The following is a 19,591-nucleotide window of genomic DNA, read 5'->3' on the forward strand; positions in this document are numbered from 1 at the left end:
TATATTTATTTAGGATTTATATACATAATGTACATTTATATTGAGCCCAATGAGGTACACTGAACACATTTGGTAACATAGAAACCATTAATTTGACTGCAGATAAGAACCACTTGGGTAAAGTGGAGTTGAAGTTAAATTCTGTAGGCCTTCCGCCCTATACACCATGGTTGCTGAGAGCACTTCAGTTATGCTTAAGCAAGCTGCACATGAGTAATGAACAAGAAGGACATCACAGATTTTTGCAAGGAGGTAATCATCAGCTCCTTCAAAAGACAAGGCAAGATCTCTAACAAGATATCTCCTCTTACTGAAGGTTCTAGACCAACAGAACTTGGGGCTGTATGAGCTGTGGCAGGAGGACACTTGCAAAACTCCCAGAAAGTAGACATCTGCTAAAAAATAATGGATCAAAGCAGGCAGCTCTGGACCTGGTTCAGGCTAGCTCTAACACCACATATACAATATCCCTGGCACAGACTACCAGGTCCCCTGACTTGCAGGCTGTGTAATGGCATCAGCACCTTTGCGTACAGCTAAGCAATTTAGTGTAGCAGTGGAGTCGGCTAACTCCCTAGATAGCAGTAGCCCTCCAAGGCTTTGCTCTCTTGTTATACTTGACAGAAAAGTAGTCAGACAGCTACCGGATAATAGCAAATCACAATCTGATGAATAAAAGTCAACCTGCGAGACCGCTTGTAGAGCACAGAAAATCTGAGTAAAAAACCGGGTGAATCACAGCAGGCTGAGAGCCCTTCATGGCGGAGGTGCATGAGAAGGATGGGAACACATTTCCACAGAATCTAGTCCAAATCTGACAGCCATCCCCCAAGGACCACTCTCTAGGTTAATCTCTGGCGGGATCTTACCACAAGTAGGTACAGATCCATGTTCACCATGAAACGGAAAGAAAGAGTTGTTCTAAAATGTGGAAGAGCTTTTACCTACTCTGCAGGTAAATAAGTGAGCCTGCTCTGTCAGTGAATCCAGTACCAGGTTTGGGAGCCCAGAACTGGAGGTACCATTATGGCAAACAAGCGCTGTGTAGAGCTTCTGATTGCAGTAGCTCTGCCGTCATCACAAAGAAAATAAAGAAGATAAAGCTCCCTGTTCAGCAACAAAGGAAAGTCAAACCCGTCAGGGTGAGCTTCAAATAAAATGAAGTGCTCCCAACAGTCATGGATTATAGGAAGTACAGGTTGAGTATCCCATATCCAAATATTCCGAAATACGGAATATTCCGAAATACGGACTTTTTTGAGTGAGAGTGAGATAGTGAAACCTTTGTTTTTTGATGGTTCAATGTACACAAACTTTGTTTAATACACAAAGTTATTAAAAATATTGTATTAAATGACCTTCAGGCTGTGTGTATAAGGTGTATATGAAACATAAATGAATTGTGTGAATGTAGACACACTTTGTTTAATGCACAAAGTTATAAAAAATATTGGCTAAAATAACCTTCAGGCTGTGTGTATAAGGTGTATATGTAACATAAATGCATTCTGTGCTTAGATTTAGGTCCCATCACCATGATATCTCATTATGGTATGCAATTATTCCAAAATACGGAAAAATCCCATATCCAAAATACCTCTGGTCCCAAGCATTTTGGATAAGGGAGACTCAACCTGTAGTAGCTATGAATGAGTGTCTAGATTTAAAGTTCCCGCACTTCTGCAGTATGATGATAACCCAAAGTGTTCCCAGTGTACCCCCCAATAGGCCAATAAAAATAGTTTCTCTTAAAATGATCCTGTTGGATTGTTTCTTTTATGCAGACTATTCTTGACTTGGAGACGCAGAAGGTGAGAAATGGCCAGGATCTGACCAGACAAGGCGAAGTTATACAGAATTGTACAGATGCTCTAAATGCTAAAAATAATTCCCAGGCTCTAGCTGTAGACATGGCAGCCAGAAAACTGGAGAAAATGTCCAAAGATATTCGGAAACAGCTGCCAGAAGTTCCAGGTCGCAATGTTGAATCTGCAGCCAGAGTACAATACAGTGTCCAGGTATTCACAGCTGTCTGTGTGACCGCTATTCATCTGTCATTATTTTCAGAGCATTTGTGGCCAGCTGGAGTAATCTTGTCTGGATTAGTTTATACAGCACCATTATTTTCCCCAGCATTGTACAGTAGTGATAACAAGCAAATGTGCTTTAATAGTAATACAGGAACATTACATGAGTGAGAGGTGCAGAAAGGTGATCATCCCATGCTGAATGTCCGGCATTCATGGTCCTTGTACCCAGCCAGTATATGTTTAAAGTGCAGAAATAGATATTTTATTAATGCCATTTAAAGATTGTCCATTTTTGTGTCATTCTTTATCTGTGGGAGCCACAATCACCTAGAAATTTAGTACATGTAGCAAGAGAAAAGGATGATGAATTTCATATTTGATTCTCTGATGCTTTCACAGACAATAGGGGTCCCCAGGCCCTTAACACTCAGTAATAATGATGGTGATAATAGTGCAAAGATAGAATTTATCAAGGGTAGGCAACCTCTGGCACTCTAGCTACTGAGGACCTACACATCCCTGCCACACTTTTAGCAAGCCCTAACAGCAACATGCTGGGAAGTCTGCAAAAAGCAAATACAGAGACCGCCAGAAGGTGATATTATAGTGGTTAATAGCCATACGCACAAATATTGCTTAATCCATATAAGAATGTCAAAGTAGGTCCATCTGGCCAGCTCAGCAGCTATTCCATATGAAGCTCCTGTATCTTTATAAATGCTATAGAAAAAAGGAAGATAAGGAATTGTAATTCGCTAGTCAAGAACTAATTGATTCAAATAGTGTTAAATACTTATTACTAATCATGCAAGCCAAATACATAAAAGAAGCATTTAATATAAAAAATAAAAAATATTACTCACTTATGATGGGATCTTTGAACTAACCTCTATGGGAGGATTTCTCTCTAACTAAGATTTCTCTCACCTGAAATACAGTACTATAAGGTCTGTTATTACTAGAGTGTCTACTTACTTATCGGCGACTGATTTGAATATTCTGGGACTCGTATTTGTCTTATTTATGTATTGTGAATATTAAATGCATCATAAGTGCGAATAATGTTAAAAAATTTTTTTAATAATAAATGCTTATTTATATATATTTGCCTTGCCCAGATAATATTATGTATTTAACACTATACAGGTTGAGTATCCCTTATCCAAAATGCTTGGGACCAGAGGTATTTTGGATATCGGATTTTTCCGTATTTCGGAATAATTGCATACCATAATGAGATATCATGGTGATGGGACCTAAATCTAAGCACAGAATGCATTTATGTTTCATATACACCTTATACACACAGCCTGAAGGTCATTTAATACAATATTTTTAATAACTTTGTGTATTAAACAAAGTTTGTGTACATTGAGCCATCAAAGAACAAAGGTTTCACTATCTCACTCAAAAAAAGTCTGTATTTCGGAATATTCCGTATTTCGGAATATTTGGATAAGGGATACTCAACCTGTATTTGTATCATTCAATTAGTCCTTGATCAGCGGAGCACAATTCCTGATCACATTAGTGATATTTGCAGCTAATATGTAAGTAAATGTTAATGTGTTAGCATTGTAAATTATATTTGTTTTTAATAAGTTCACTTAGTTCAGTGTAATTAATAGCTAAACATATGGGCATTGAAGTTTAGTACGTGTTCTATTAATATAAAAACAAAGCTGATGAAACAACATGCAATTCATCAAAATGGGCTAAAAGGCGTGGTGTATAACATGCTATGTATTACACATGTTATGTATTAGGGCATTCTGACTTGGGTATTGGTAGTGAGTGTGGCACCTTAAAAATTGAAGAATAGTAAACGCTAGATTTAGTTGGGATTCTTAGACTTCCACAGTGTGTAGAGAAAGTGGTGGTTGAGTACTGTACATTAGTCCCATGTTCTCATGCGGTAGAATGCAAGGACTTCCTGTGTATGGTGGCCATATGGGGGTAAAATTAGTGCCAACACGTTTCGTACATTTATTGGGCTGACTTTCTCAGGGGCTTTGCAGAGAATCTCTATGTGCTAAAAATGTACATTTAAAAAGGTTTTAATAATATTAACAAGAATGCTGTCTGTTGTGCATGTCCTTTTTGTATTCAGGACGGGTAGTCTCACACCAACAATTCTGGATTTTGGATTTACACCATACAAAAAAAAAAAGAAATAATAAAAAATAAAAAAAAATCTCCTATATATTAGCCCTGTGACTCTGTGCCTGCATTTCTAACGCTGGGCGGAGTCACAGGCACAGATCTGGATGGCTGGATGCAGGCCAGGCAGGAACAGTCCCCTCCCTCGGTCCGCCCAGTCCCCTCCCCATCTCCCCCCTCCCCATACACTCCCTGCACCCTGGTGACACTGCAGCCAGGGACTGCTCAGCTGCCGCACAGTCCGGAGGAAAATGCCGTGGACGACCTCTGCCTGCCGTACCCGCCCCCCTCCCACCTGCGACACCCACCTCCTTCACAACATCCGCCCCACGGCACATGCCCCGCACCCTCCCTCCCGCGGCATCCACACCTGCAGCACCCCCCACCTGCGGCACTCCCTCCCCCACCCATGGCGCCCACATCTACAGCACCTCCCGCCCCTCCCCCACTCGCGGCACTCCCGCCCCTCCCCCACCCATGGCAGCCACATCTGCAGCACCCCCCGCCCCTCCCCCACCCGCGGCACTCACGCCCCTCCCCCACCTGCGGCATTCACGCCCCTCCCCCACCCATGGCACACACATCTGCAGCACCCCCCGCCCCTCCCCTACCAGCAGTAGACACCCCTCCCCCACCCGCGGCATTTTCATCCCTCCCCCACCCGCGGCACTCCCGCCCCCTACCGTAGCACCCACACCTGCAGCTCCACCCGCCACACTCCCACACCCTCCCCCATCCACAGCACCACCCGTGGCACCCACCACATCTGTCCCCCACCCACGGTACATGACCCTCCCCCACCCACACCACTCCCGCCTCCTCCCCCACCCGTAGCACCCACAAACTGCGCCGCCCCCTCCTCTCCCACCCGTGGCACCCCCGCCCCTCCCCCACCCCCGTACTTACCTCTCCCCCCTACACCTCCGCACCTCCCCCACCCCCATACCCACCTCTCTTTCCCCCCCGCACCTTCCCCACCCGCGGCACCCACAGCATCCATCGCATCTGCCCCCCCACTCGCGGCACACGCCCCTCCCCCGTCCGCTGCACTACCTCTCCCACCCATAGCACCCCCTCCCCCACCCGCAGCACCCCCGCACCTCCCCCACCCCCATACCCACCTCTCCCCCCCCGCTACACCCCCGCACCCTCCACCCCACTTGCCCCTCCCCCACCCGCTGCATCCACCACATCCCCCACCCGCGGCACATGCCCCTCCCCCACCCGCGGCACCCCCATACCCACCTCTCCCCCCATACACCACCGCTCCCTCCACCTTTCCTGCCCCGTCCCTCCCCCACCCGCGGCACCCACAGCATCCACCACATTTGCCCCCCACCCGCGGTACTCCCGCCACCACCCATAGCACCCACACCCGCAGCACTCCCACCCCTGCCCGCAGCGCATCCACACCTCACCCACCACCATGCTCACCTCTCCCCCGCACCCTCCACCCCACCCGCACCTCCCACACCCGCGGCATCCACCACATCCGCCCGCGGCACACGCCCCTCCCTCTGCGCGCTGCACTCCTGCCCTCCCCCACCCCAATACCCACCTCTCCCCCCGCACCCTCCACCCCACCCACGGCACCTACCACAACCATCCCCCACCCACAGCACACTCCCCTCCCCCACCCGTAGCACCCACAACCCGCAGCACCCCCTGCCCCTCCCCCACTCGCGGCACTTCCACCACTCCCCACCTGCAACACCCCCGCACCATAAAACCCGCCCGCCCCTCCCCCACCCACGACACAGTATCCACCACATCCGCCCCCCACCCGCGGCATCCACCACATCTGCCTCGCACCCCCTACCCCACCCGTAGCACCCCCACCCGCAGCACCCCCTGCCCCTCCTCCACCCACGGCACCCACCACATCCATCCCTCGCACATAGCCCTCCCCCACCCGCTGCACTCCCGCCCCCTCCCCCACCCGTATCACCCGCAAACCCCCCGCCCCTCCCCCACCTGAAGTACCCCTGCACCTCCCCCATCTCTTCCCCCGCACCCTCCCCCAACCGCGGCACACGCCCCTCCCCCACCCACGGCACCCTCGCACCCCCATACCCACCTCTCCCCCTGCTACACCCCCGCATCCTCCACTCCACCCCCCGCACCAACAGCATCCACCACATCTGCCCCCCAACCGCTGCACATGCCCCCCCTCCTACCCACAGCATCCGCCACATCCACCTCCCACCCGCGGCACTCTCACTTCCTCCCCCACCTGTAGCACCCACACCCGCAGCACCCCCCGCCCCCTCCCCTGCCCAGAGCGCATCCGGACCCCCACCACACCCCCTCAGCCGCCACTCCCCCAACCACAGCACCTCCGGCCCCCTCCCCCACCCACATCATCTATAGACACCTTCACCCATTCGTGGACCTACCTCACCTCCCGCACCCACAGCACCTCTGCACCCTTTACGCCATCCATGCCACTGCACCAACCCCTCCACCACTCGCAACACCTCTGGACCCCCTCCCGCACCCACCCCTCCACCACACGTAGCACCTCGGACACCATCCGCAGCCGCTGCAAGTGATTCCCTGAATCGGGGTCATCAGCGGCACGGATAGGCACCTACACCTCACTGAACCCACCCCCTTTCCAGCCCTCCCCCCCCCCCCCCACACACACACACACACACACACACACACACACACACACACACACACACACACACACACACACACACACACACTGAACTTCTGTGAGTATAGTTGCTACCAATGGACATTGGATTAAATAAAAAAAAGTAATACTGTGGCCATTATGTGTCTAAGCGACACTGCTACCTGTAGCCATTGTGTCACGTATACCCACAGCTCCCTGTGGCCACTGTGTGTATACGCGGCTCTGTTACCAGTAGCCATTGTGTGTATAAGTGACACTGCTACCTGTGGCCATTGTGTGTATAAGCGGTGCTGCTAAAAGTGGCCATTGTGTGTATAAGTGGTGCTGCTACCTGTGGCCATTGTGTGTATAAGCGGCTCAGCTACCTATGGCCACTGTGTGTATAAGTGCCTCTGTTACCGATGGGAATTGTGTGTAGAAGTGGCACTGCTACCAGGGTCCATTGTGTGTATAAGCAACACTGATACCTGTGGTCATTGTGTGTATAAACTGCTTTGCTACCTGTGGGCACGTTGTGTATCAACGTCTTTGCTACCTGTGGGCACTGTGTTTATCAACGTCTCCGCTACCTGTGGCCACTGTGTGTTTAAGCGGCTCTGCTACCTGTGGGTATTGTGTGTATAAGCGGCTCTGCTACCTGTGGGTATTGTGTGTATAAGCGGCTCTGCTACCTGTGGGTATTGTGTGTATAAGCTGCCCTGCTACTAATGGCCACTGTGTGGATACGTGGCTCCGTTATCTGTGGCCATTGTGTGTATAAGCGGCTCAGCTACCTGTGTCCATTGTGTGTATACGCGGCTCTAATACCTGTGGCCACTGTGTGTATATGCTGCGCTGCTTACACTAGCAGTATATACTACACTATGTTATTCATTGTGCCCTGCGGCCACTCTTTACACCCTCACAAAGGCCTACGCCCCCGTGACAATCACACGCCCTTCCCCCTTGAAATATTTACCCAATAGCATAAACTTTTTTGTAGGTAATATTCCATATAATAACAATTATAGCACAGCTGAAGCCCGTGCGGGGGTTAACGGGTCGTAGCCTCTTGCAACAGTATTTTCTGTCTAACACCTTGCCTCTCTTTATCCTCTCCCTACCACCCTGCCTCTCCCTATCCTTTACCGATCGCACAGCGTTTCTGTACATTCCCTTTCTCCCCCCCTACGCCTCTCTATCTTTTCTCAACCGGACACCATTTCTGTATGCCCTCTATACTGCCCTGCGTTTCTGATTCTGTTATCTACCGCCCTGCGTATGTCCAAAGGTGTGCAGGGGTTAACTGGGCGTAGCCCCAAACAACGGTGTGAAGAGTGCCCGTAGGGCGCGATGAATCACCTAGTATATATATATCTCCTAAATATTAGCCCAACTCTGTGATTCTGTGCGTGGCCGTAACGCTGGGCAGGAGCAGTCCCCTGCCTCTCTCCGCCCAGTACCCTCCCCATCTCCGCCCAGGGTCCTGTCTCCCATCTCCCCGTACACTCCCTGCCCCTGGTGACATCGCAGCCGCTGACTGTGAGCGGAACTCACACTACCCGCCTCAGTCTTGCGGCTGCCGCTGAGTCAGGGAAAAATGCTGAGCACTCACAGCCGCACTCGCCCCCCCTCCCACCCGCGGCAACCACCCGCGGCCCTCCCGCAGTGCCAACATCCGCGGCACTCCTGCCCCCACCCGTAGCATAAACACCCGCCGCATCCGCCACCCACCCGCGGCACTCCCGCCCTCTCCCCCACCCGTAGCACAAACACCCGCCGCATCCATTCACCACCCGCGCCACTCCCGCCCCCACCCGTAGCACAAACACCCGCGGCACCCACCCGCGGAACTCCCGCCCCTCCCCCACCCGTAGCACCAACACCCGCGGCAACCAACCGCATTCGCCCCCCACCCGCGCCACTCCCACCCTCTCCCCCACCCGCAGCACCAACACCCGCACCACCCACCCGCGCTCCAACCGCATCCACCCACCACCCGTGGCACTCCACCCCACCCGCCGCACCACCCACCCGCGGCACCCACCCACCACCCGTGGCACTCTGCCCCCTCCCCCACCCACTGCACCAACACCCGCTGCCCCCCCCCCCCCCCCCCCCCTGCGGCACCCAACGCATCCCCCACATCCGCTCCCACCCGCGGCACTCCCGCCCCCACCCGCAGTTCCCACACCTACAGCACCCCCCACCCCTCCCCCACCCGCTGCAACCCTGCCCCTCCCACATACCCACCTCTCCTCCCCCCCGCTACACCCCTGCACCTTTCACCCAACCCGCACCACCACCGCATCTGCGCCTCCTGCACCCGCACCCCCCCAACCCTCGGAACCCCTGCAGCTGCCTCCCACCGCCCAACTGCACCACCACTGCTCCAGCCCCTGCCCCCCCTCCGCACCTGTCCCCCCACCCATGGCACCCCACCCCCAGCACCCCCCCCTCCCCCATCCACGGCACTCCCACAGCCCTCCCACACCCACATCACCCCTGCTCCCAACCCCCCACCCATGGCACCCCCGCCACTCCCCTACGCACAGCACCCCTGCTCCCGCACCCCCACCCCTCCCCTACCTGTTGCACCCGCCCCTGCAACCGTGGCACCCTCAAACCCACCACCCCCCCAAATGCACCACACCGGCAAACCGCCACCTCCCCCACCCGTGGCACCACTCCACCCCCATACCCACCTCTCCCCCCGATACACCCCTGCATCCTCCATTCCACCCGCACCACCACCACCACATCTGCCCCTCCTGCACCCACCCCTCCCCCATCCGCAAAACCCCTGCTCCTGCACCCCCTCCCCCACCCATGCCACCCCCCCAACCCTCGGAACCCCCGCTGCCGCCTTCCACCCCCCATCCGCACCACCACTGCACCCGCCACTGCCCTCCCACACCTGTCCCCCACCCATGGCACCACGCCCAGAACCCCCCCTCCCCCACCCACGGCACTCCCACACCAGCTTCTCCCACAGCTCCCCCAACCCTCCCAAACCCACATCACCCCTGCTCCCAACTCCCCACCCATGGCACCCCGCCCCTCCCACTACGCACAGCACCCCTGCTCCCGCACCCCCACCCCTCCCCTACATGCAGCACCCCTCCACCCGCCCCTGCAACCATAGCACCCTCACACTCACCCCCAAACGCACCACCCCGGCAAACTGCCCCCTCCCCCACCCGCGGCACCCCCGCCCCTCCCCCACTCCACCCCCATACCCACCTCTCCCCTGCTGCACCCCTCCTCCCCACCCGCACCACCACCGCATCTGCCCCTCCTGCACCCCGCCCCTTACCCATCCGCAACACCCCTGCTCCCGCACCCGCGCCAACCCTCGGAAACCCCCGCAGCCGTCTCCCACACCCCAACCGCAGCACTACTGCACCCATCCCTGCCCCCCGCACCTGTCCCCACACCCATGGCACCACACTCCCATCCACGGCACTCCCACACCAGCTTCTCCCACACCCATATCACCTCTGCTCCCAACCCTCCACCTATTTTTTGATTGTGTGACTAAAGTGATGGATAAAGGTGGAGCATGGATATAGCTTATCTAGACTTTAGTAAGGCTTTTGACACAGTTCCACATCGCAGACTGCTAAATAAACTTGAAAGTTTGGGATTGGATATTAGGATTATTGAATGGATAAGATCTTGGTTGAAGGATAAACAGAGTTGTGGTAAATGGAGTGCATTCACATGAGGGAAATGTTACCAGTGGAGTACCCCAGGGATCTGTACTTGGACCAGTGCTTTTTAATATCTTTATTGGTGACATTGCAAATGGCATTAAAGGGAAAGTATGCCTTTTTGCAGATGACACAAAGGTATGCAACAGGGTAGACACACCAGGTGGGGTAAAACAAATGATTGAGGATCTAGGTAGATTAGAGGAATGGTCAAGAGTCTGGCAATTACAGTTTAATGCCAAAAAATGCAAAATCATGCACTTGGGTCTCAAAAATCCTAAAGCTAAATACAGTATTAATGGCACTATACTGGAAACTACTGAGGAGGAAAGGGATCTAGGAGTCACTATTTCAGATGACTTAAAGGCAGGTAAGCAATGTAACAAGGCAATGAGGAAGGCTAGTCAGATGCTTGGCTGCATTGGGAGAGGAATCAGCAGCAGAAAGAAAGAAGTAATAATGCCACTGTATAGGTCATTGGTACGGCCTCATCTAGAATACTGTATTCAGTTCTGAAGGCCATATCTTCAAAAGGATATTAATACATTAGAAACTGTACAAGGGAGGGCAACTAAAATGGTGCATGGCCTACATCACAAAACATACCCAGAAAGACTAAGAAATCTCAATATGTATATTTTGGAGCAGAGAAGGGAAAGGGGGGACATGATAGAAACTTTCAAATATATCAAGGGTTTTAACAAAGTCCAGGAGGGAAACATTCTCCAAATGAAGAGAAGCAATAGGACACGAGGACATGCACTGAGACTGGAGGGGGGGAGGTTCAGGGGAAATTTGCGGAAAAATTATTTCACAGAAAGGGTAGTGGACAAGTGGAATAGCCTCCCATCAGAGGTGGTAGAGGCTAAGACAGTAGAGCAATTTAAACATGCATGGGATAGACATAAGGATATCCTTACAAAGAAATAAGGATCAAATAAGGTTAGAGATAAAAATAATATAAAAAAAAAAAAAAGGGGGCAGACTAGATGGGCCAAGTGGTTCTTATCTGCCGACAAATTCTATGTTTCTATGGCACCCCGCCCCTCCCCTACGCACAGGACCCCTGCTCCCGCACCCCCACCCCTCCCCTTCCTGCAGCACCACCCGCACCCGCAACCGTGGCACCCTCACACCCACCTCCCACCCAACCGCACCACCCCGCCAAATGGCCCCCACCCACAGCACCCCTGCACGCGCCCCTCCCCCCCCCCCCAACACCCACGCACCTGCCCCTCCACCACCCGCAACACCACCACAGCCGGCCCTCCCCAATTGCGTTAACCCCGCACCAGCCCCTCACCCACCCACAGCGCCCTCTGATCCCCTGCCCCATCCCCGCCTCTCCCCTGCCCGCGGCGCACCCGGACCCCCACCACACCCCCACAGCCACCACTCCCCCACCCACAGCACCTCCGGCCCCTCCCCCACACCCATCATCTATAGACACCTCCCCCACCCCCAGCACTTCTACAAACCATCACCCAACCTCCCCCTCTGCAACCCCACCTCCCCCTACATCCCCCCTCCCCCACACACAGCACCGCCAGACCCCCTCCTTCATCCACAGCCTCCTGCACCTGCCCCTCCACCACCAGCATCATCTACAGACCCACACCCCTGGCACCCCAACCGCAGCATCCCCACACCCGCCCCTTCCCCACCGCCGCACCCCCTCCCCTGCCCCTCCCCGCCGCAGCTGCACCAACCGCCCTACCCCAACTGCGGTATCCCTGCACCGGCACCCTCCCCCACCCACCGCAGCAGCACACCTGGCCCACCACAACCGCCGTAACCCCGCACCCACCCCTCACTCATCCACAGCGCCCACGGACCCCCTCCCCCATCTGTGCCATACCCGCACCCGCCCCTCCCCTGGCTACCGCACATCCACATCACTTACCCCACCCGCAACACCCCCACCACTCCCACAACCACAGCACCTCCCCACCCGCATTATCTGCAGAAACCCTCCACATCTGCGGACCTCTCACACCTGCCCCTCCCCCACCCGCAACACCTCTGTACCACCACCCGAACCACCTCCGGACTCCCTCCCCCATCCACAGCTCCCCCGCATCCACCCCTCCCCCATCCACAACATCTACATCCCACACCTCCCCCACCCACAGCACTTCTGAAACCCATCACCTAAGCTCCCCCCCCTGCACCTCCAAACGCACACCCCTACATCGCCCCTCCCACACACACATCACCTCCATACCCCCTCCTTCATCCACAGTCCCCCGCACCCACCAACAGCAACTACACTCCCCATCCGCGCCCCCTCTACACCTACCCCTCCCCCACCCACTGCACCTCTGCACCCTTTCCGCCATCCGTGCCCCTGCACCCACCCCTCCGCCACCCACAACACCTCTGGACCCCCTCCCACACCCACCCCTCCACCACACGTAGCACCTCGGACACCATCCACAGCCGCTACAAGTTATTCCCTGAATCGGGCTGATCAGCCGCACGGATAGGAACCTCACTGAACCCACCCCCTTTCCAAACCCCCCAAACTTTTATGAGTATAGTTGCTACCAATGGACATTGGATTAATTAGAAACACTAATACTGTGGCCATTATGTGTATAAGCAACACTGCTACCTGTGCCCATTGTGTATAAGCGGCTCTGCTACCTGTGGGCACTGTGTGTATAAGCGGCTTTGCTACCTGTGGGTATTGTGTGTGTATACGCCGCTCTGCTACCTGTGGGTATTGTGTGTACACGTGGCGCTGCTACCTGTGCCCATTGTGTGTATAAGCACCTCTGCTACCTGTGGGCACTGTGTATAAGCGCCTCTGCTACCTGGGGGTATTGTGTGTATAAGCGGCTCTGGTACCTGTGGGCACTGTGTGTGTATAAGCGCCTCTGCTACCTGTGGGCACTGTGTGTATAAGCGTCTCTGCCCCCTGTGGGTATTGTGTGTGTATAAGCGGTTCTGCTACCTGTGGGTAATGTGTGTACATGTGGCTCTGCTACCTGTGCCCATTGTGTGTATAAGCGGTTCTGCTACCTGTGGGCACTGTGTGTATAAGCGGCTCTGCTACCTGTGGGTATTGTGTGTATAAGCGCCTCTGCTACCTGTGGGCACTGTGTGTATAAGCGCCTCTGCTACCTGGGGGTATTGTGTGTGTATAAGCGGCTCTGCTACCTGTGGGCACTGTGTGTATAAGCGCCTCTGCCCCCTGTGGGTATTGTGTGTATAAGCGGTTCTGCTACCTGTGGGTAATGTGTGTGTATAAGCGGCTCTGCTACCTGTGGGTATTGTGTGTATAAGCGCCTCTGCTACCTGTGGGCACTGTGTGTATAAGCGCCTCTGCCCCCTGTGGGTATTGTGTGTATAAGCGGTTCTGCTACCTGTGGGTAATGTGTGTATAAGCGGCTCTGCTACCTGTGGGTATTGTGTGTGTATAAGCGGTTCTGCTACCTGTGGGTATTGTGTGTATAAGCGGCTCTGCTACCTGTGGCCATTGTATGTATAAGCGGCTCTGGTACCTGTGGCCACAGCACTTTGGTATCTTATCTACAGTGCATTGCTGTTACTCATCTGGTACTTCATAATGCAGACACTAGCAGTATATACTACACTATGTTATTCATTGTGCCCTGCGGCCACTCTGCACGCCCTCACAAAGGCCTACGCCCCTTTGACAATCGCACGCCCTCCCCCCTTACAATATTTACCCACTGCCATAAAAAAAAAATCAGGTAATACTCCATCTAAAAACAATTATAGCACAGCTGAAGCCAGTGCAGGGGATAACGGGTCGTAGCCTCTTGCAACGGTATTTTCTGTCTAACCCCTTCCCTCTCTTTATCCTCTCCTTACCACCCTGACTCTCCCTATCCTTTACCGATCGCACAGCGTTTCTGTACATTCCCTTTCTCCCTCCCCCCTATGCCTCTCTATCTTATCTCAACTGGACACCATTTCTGTATGCCCTCTATACTGCCCTGCGTTTCTGATTCTGTTATCTACCGCCCTGCGTATGTTCAAAGGCGTGCAGAGGTTAACGGGGCGTAGCCCCTAACGACGGTGTGAAGAGCGCCCGTAGGGCGCGATGAATCACCTAATAAATATATATATATATATATATATATATATATATATATATATATATATATATATATATATATATAGCGATCACAAAAGAGGCGGCACTCAGAGGCTGTCACAAAATCTTGTAATAGTGCAAAAGAGAAATCAACGTTTCGGGGACCAGTTCCCCTTCTTCAGGATATGTGTAAACACTGCACGACAAACATTTAAATACTTAAACGAAATACTTACCCCCCACCTCACACCCAATCACCTGGCGTCTCCCCTGGTCTCGCCGCCGTTCTCACCGCCCGGCGCTGCCGGCTGCGTCCACTTCCGCCGGAAGTGACGTCGCGGGAGTGTGCCGCGTTACCATGGAGACGCTGGCTATACTCAATAACAATAACAACACATCCGTGAACCTTATTTAACAAAAGTATGCAGTGCAAATCAGAAACTAGTTTCATCCTAGTGCGTGTCACTATAAAGTGCTAGTATCAGCTAAAAACATTAAGAAAAAACACACATTTAAAAAAACAGTGTTAATACCTTTTGAAATCCCCCACTAAAAGTGTCAATACCACGTAACAATATTATCTCATAATTATAATAACGCAAGCCGCTCCTGTCCTTCCTTGTCCTGAACCATCTCAATAGCAAATGTCTACATACTCTAACATTACGACATTTAAGGGTAGCAGTATTTTTAAGACATTTTTTACCCCATCGGGTTCATAAAATGGATAGGGGAGATGAAATACTTAGTGGGAAGGATGGCCGTAGCTGTTCAGTGTATTAGCGGTTAATAAAGCTCCTGCACCCGTGAAACCAACAGATGATCTGGTGAATGCACAGTGAGGGAGTTAAGCCTAACTATAATAAAAATTCCCTTAAATGTCGTAATGTTAGAGTATGTAGACATTTGCTATTGAGATGGTTCAGGACAAGGAAGGACAGGAGCGGCTTGCGTTATTATGATTATGAGATAATATTGTTACGTGGTATTGACACTTTTAGTGGGGGATTTCAAAAGGTATTAACACTGTTTTTTTAAATGTGTGTTTTTTCTTAATGTTTTTAGCTGATACTAGCACTTTATAGTGACACGCACTAGGATGAAACTAGTTTCTGATTTGCACTGCATACTTTTGTTAAATAAGGTTCACGGATGTGTTGTTATTGTTATTGAGTATAGCCAGCGTCTCCATGGTAACGCGGCACACTCCCGCGACGTCACTTCGGGCGGAAGTGGACGCAGCCGGCAGCGCCGGGCGGTGAGAACGGCGGCGAGACCAGGGGAGACGCCAGGTGATTGGGTGTGAGGTGGGGGGTAAGTATTTCGTTTAAGTATTTAAATGTTTGTCGTGCAGTGTTTACACATATCCTGAAGAAGGGGAACTGGTCCCCGAAACTTTGATTTCTCTTTTGCACTATTACAAGATTTTGTGACAGCCTCTGAGTGCCGCCTCTTTTGTGATCGCTATACCCTGGGGGGCCTCACCAAAGCTCTCCACGGAGGAAGGCACCGGAGCGAGACATATCCCCTAGTGGATATTTGGAGTGCCGGGGCAACAAGGTACTATATATATATATATATATATATATATATATATATATATATATATATATATATATATATATATATATATATATATATATATATATATATAATATCTCCTATATAATAGCCCAGATCTGTGACTCATTTGCTAACGCTGGGCGGAGTCACAACACTGGGCGGAGTTAGTCAAATGAGTCACAGATCTGGCCAAATCTATAGGAGACTAGGAGAAGAAGCAGATAGTATGGGCATGGCACAGGCACGTGTGCATACCTCCCAGCTTTCTTCAGGAGCTTTCTTCAGACAGAAGGAGGGACACGCACTCTGCGAAAAAGGGGCGTGGCTTCACGGGAGGGCCTCCGTTATCGTCAGTGAGGGGGCATGCCCAGCGCTCTGTGAGCTGCTGGCATGCCCCCAGGGGCTGTTTGAGTCCAGGGGGCCCAGGGCACTTGAGACAGGGGAGCCCTATCTCAATGCTGAGCCTGCTGTCGGTTGGGGGCGTGGCCTAATCGCGGCCCGCGAGGCCACGCCTCTTTATGCAAATTCCGGAATTTATTTATTTTTTATGGAAATTTGGCCCCTCAGCTAGGGCTAAATCCAGAGGAGGTGGTCGCTCCCCCCTACACACCCGCACAGGCAGAAGAAAGCAGGGAGACTGCTGCCTCCCTGCAACACCACAGACCTGCCAACACGCAGCAGCGTGTGCTGACTGTAGCACAATGCTGCCGTTGTTGCTGGGGGAGCTTCTGAGCTGGGACAGAGCTACTCGAGCCGGGGGGCCCCCTAAAACTGTGGGGCCAACGGTACGTACCCCCTGCCCCCTCCCCCCACTTAATCCGGCTCTGCTGCAGGAACCCCCCATTAATCCGTACCCCCTGATGCCCCCTCTCCCTCAGTCTCCACTATTCACCGCTGCTCTGCTAAGCAGAACAGCGAGTACAGGAGCTTTCCAACTGTCCCCCCCCCACCACGGGACACTGCGACCTGCGGGTGGGACAGCGGGACATACGCCAAAAAATGGGACTGTCCCACGAAAATCGGGACATTTGGGAGGTATGGGGGTGTGTGAGGGGGTATGCCGTACAGACAGACGGGCACCGGCTCACTGTGTGCTTGACCCCCCACATCAGCATACTCAGCAGGGTCTCTCTGGCGCAGAGGAGCGTCACTTTCTGGCACACTCCACGCTTCTTAGCTGCAGTTTTGTGGGGCACCAGCCGCTGTGCAGGTTCCGTACTGCCTCTGTTATCTCCAGCCCCGGCAACCCCACCGCTAGCTGCAGCGCTGCCACCCGCAGTGAGGTGCGCCCAGCTCATTCACACACTTTAGCCGGCGGGTAGCGCTGCAGAAGTCCGAGCTGTTTGCAGGCTCCGACCCCCTCCTCCCTCCAGCCGCAGCGTCTCCTGGCAGCTAACCAGTCACTCCCAGTCTCCCCTTACCACAGTGCCCGGCAGCTGCGCAAGGTCTGCGGTGTGTGACTGAGGAGGGGGGGAGGGATGCGGACGGGCAGAGGAAGCAGGACTCCAGCCTAAGAGAGTCAGCCATGCCAAGTCTCCACCAGCAGCAGATCCCAACAGGTTGGAGTGGAACAGCAGCAGTGACTCCGGTAAGACACATCTGTCTGTCACCACTGTTTTGTCCCTAATACCAATCTCTCCCGTGCCCTGTCATGTCCCTGTCACCCCTTATCCTGGCCCTGTCACCCTTATGCTGGCCCTGTCACCCTTATGCTGGCCCTGTCACCCTTATGCTGGCCCTGTCACCCTTATACTGGCCCTGTCAACCCTATACTGGCCCTGTCACCCCTGCCCTGGCCCTGCCACCCCTACCCTGGCCCTGTCACCCCTATCCTGTCCCCTTCATTTCTGTCCTGGCCCTGTCACCCCTGTCCTGGCCCTGCTACTGCATACCCTCCAACTACCTTTTTGGCAGGTACAGTACCCGCAGCGCCTCCTGACCTCTCCCCAATGCACCACACCTCCGCACCTTCCCCTCCACCACATGCGGCACTCCACCCCTCCCGCACACGCTGTGCCTCCAGACCCCCTACACCACCTGCAGCTCCCACTCCTCCGCCCCTTCTCCACCCACAGCACCTCCAGGCCCCCTTCACCATCCACCCCCCTTATATTTCTCCCCCCACACCTGCCCCCCTTCACCCACAGCATCTGCAGACACCCTCCTCCATCCGCGGTCCCCCCCACCCCTCCCCCACCAATGGCACCCCCGCACCTGCCCCTCCACCACCTGCAGCACCTTCCCCATCCGGGCCCCACCCCCACTTCCACCGCCCCTCCACCCGCAGCATCTACAGACACCATCCGCAGTCCCCCCCGCACCCGCTACATTCTGTACATCGTGCCCTGCAGGTGCTGTTCACGCCGTCGCAAGGGGCTGCGCCTCCTTCACCATTGCACGCCCTTTCATTGTGCAATATTTAACCACTAACAAAGGAATGCAGGTAATACTCCATATAATACAAATATTGAACCCCAGAAAGGTATGCAAGGGTTAAGGGGGCGTAGCCCCTTGCGACGGTGTGAAGAGCGCCCGTAGGGCGCGATGAAGCACCTAGTATATAATATGTGTGTGTGTAGATAGTCTGGCATTCCACTGCGCTGTTAGATGCTCCGGTGCCCTCTGGGTTAATGATGCAGAGTATTAGAATAATGCGGCTGCACTCGGAGGCTTTTGAAAAGCAAATTGTATTGAAAAGGCTCACAACATGTATAACGACGTTTGGGGGCACAGCCACCCCGTTTTCAAGGCGGCTGTGCCCCAAAATGTCGGTATACATGTTGTGAGCCTTTTCAATACAATTTGCTTTTCAAAAGCCTCGGAGTCCCGCTGCATTATCTATCTATCTATCTATCTATCTATCTATCTATCTATCTATCTATCTATCTATCTATCTATCTATCTATCTATCTATCTATCTATCTATCTATTCCAGAGACTTAACAAGTAGTTGAATCTCACCAAACAAACGTGTTTATTGTAACATATCAATATTTCGAGGGCAGTTGCCCCTTCCTCAGGACATAACACATGACAAATATGTGCATATTTCTCAGGCAGGGTCCACAGGATAACAATGGGATATGATGGAGCGACAGCGGATTGGCACCAAACGATCACAAGCTTTCAGGCCTCCCAGGATGCAACGGGCCCGTCCACATATCCCCGTCCACTGGCTCAAGCAAATCAGTTTTTTGTTTGGTGCGGCAGGAGCCGGACCATGGTCAGAGGGCTGCTGTACTAGGGCAGCCCTAAGCTTTCTTATTTTATTTTTATAGTCTTACTATGTTTTTGAGCGATCTTTCTTAACAGCGTCTTATACGCATATTGGAAAGAGTCGCTCCGACAACTCTCCGCCGGGTCGCAAAAATGCTTACGCATGTGTACAGTGCTGTCTCGGCGGGCGCCTGTGTCGGATATACTAGCAGGTCCAGCA

The 19,591-nt window shown here is 53.1% G+C and overlaps 1 protein-coding gene across 6 annotated transcripts in view; it reads left to right on the forward strand.

The window, feature by feature from the left end:
* Positions 1–19,591, forward strand: part of CEP55 (centrosomal protein 55) — a 222,931-nt gene that overhangs the window by 108,355 nt on the left and 94,985 nt on the right. For 3 of the 6 annotated variants that reach the window (XM_063962074.1, XM_063962075.1, XM_063962073.1), the window contains exon 3: positions 1,785–2,018. The exons of 1 other annotated variant lie outside the window; for it this stretch is intronic. In XM_063962074.1, coding sequence (XP_063818144.1) covers positions 1,785–2,018 — 234 coding nt within the window. The remainder of the gene's footprint in view (positions 1–1,784; positions 2,019–19,591) is intronic. 2 more of the 6 variants (XM_063962076.1, XM_063962077.1) reach the window with 2 other exon arrangements.

This window comes from Pseudophryne corroboree, chromosome 3, assembly GCF_028390025.1.
Source record: "Pseudophryne corroboree isolate aPseCor3 chromosome 3, aPseCor3.hap2, whole genome shotgun sequence".
NCBI lineage: Eukaryota > Metazoa > Chordata > Amphibia > Anura > Myobatrachidae > Pseudophryne > Pseudophryne corroboree.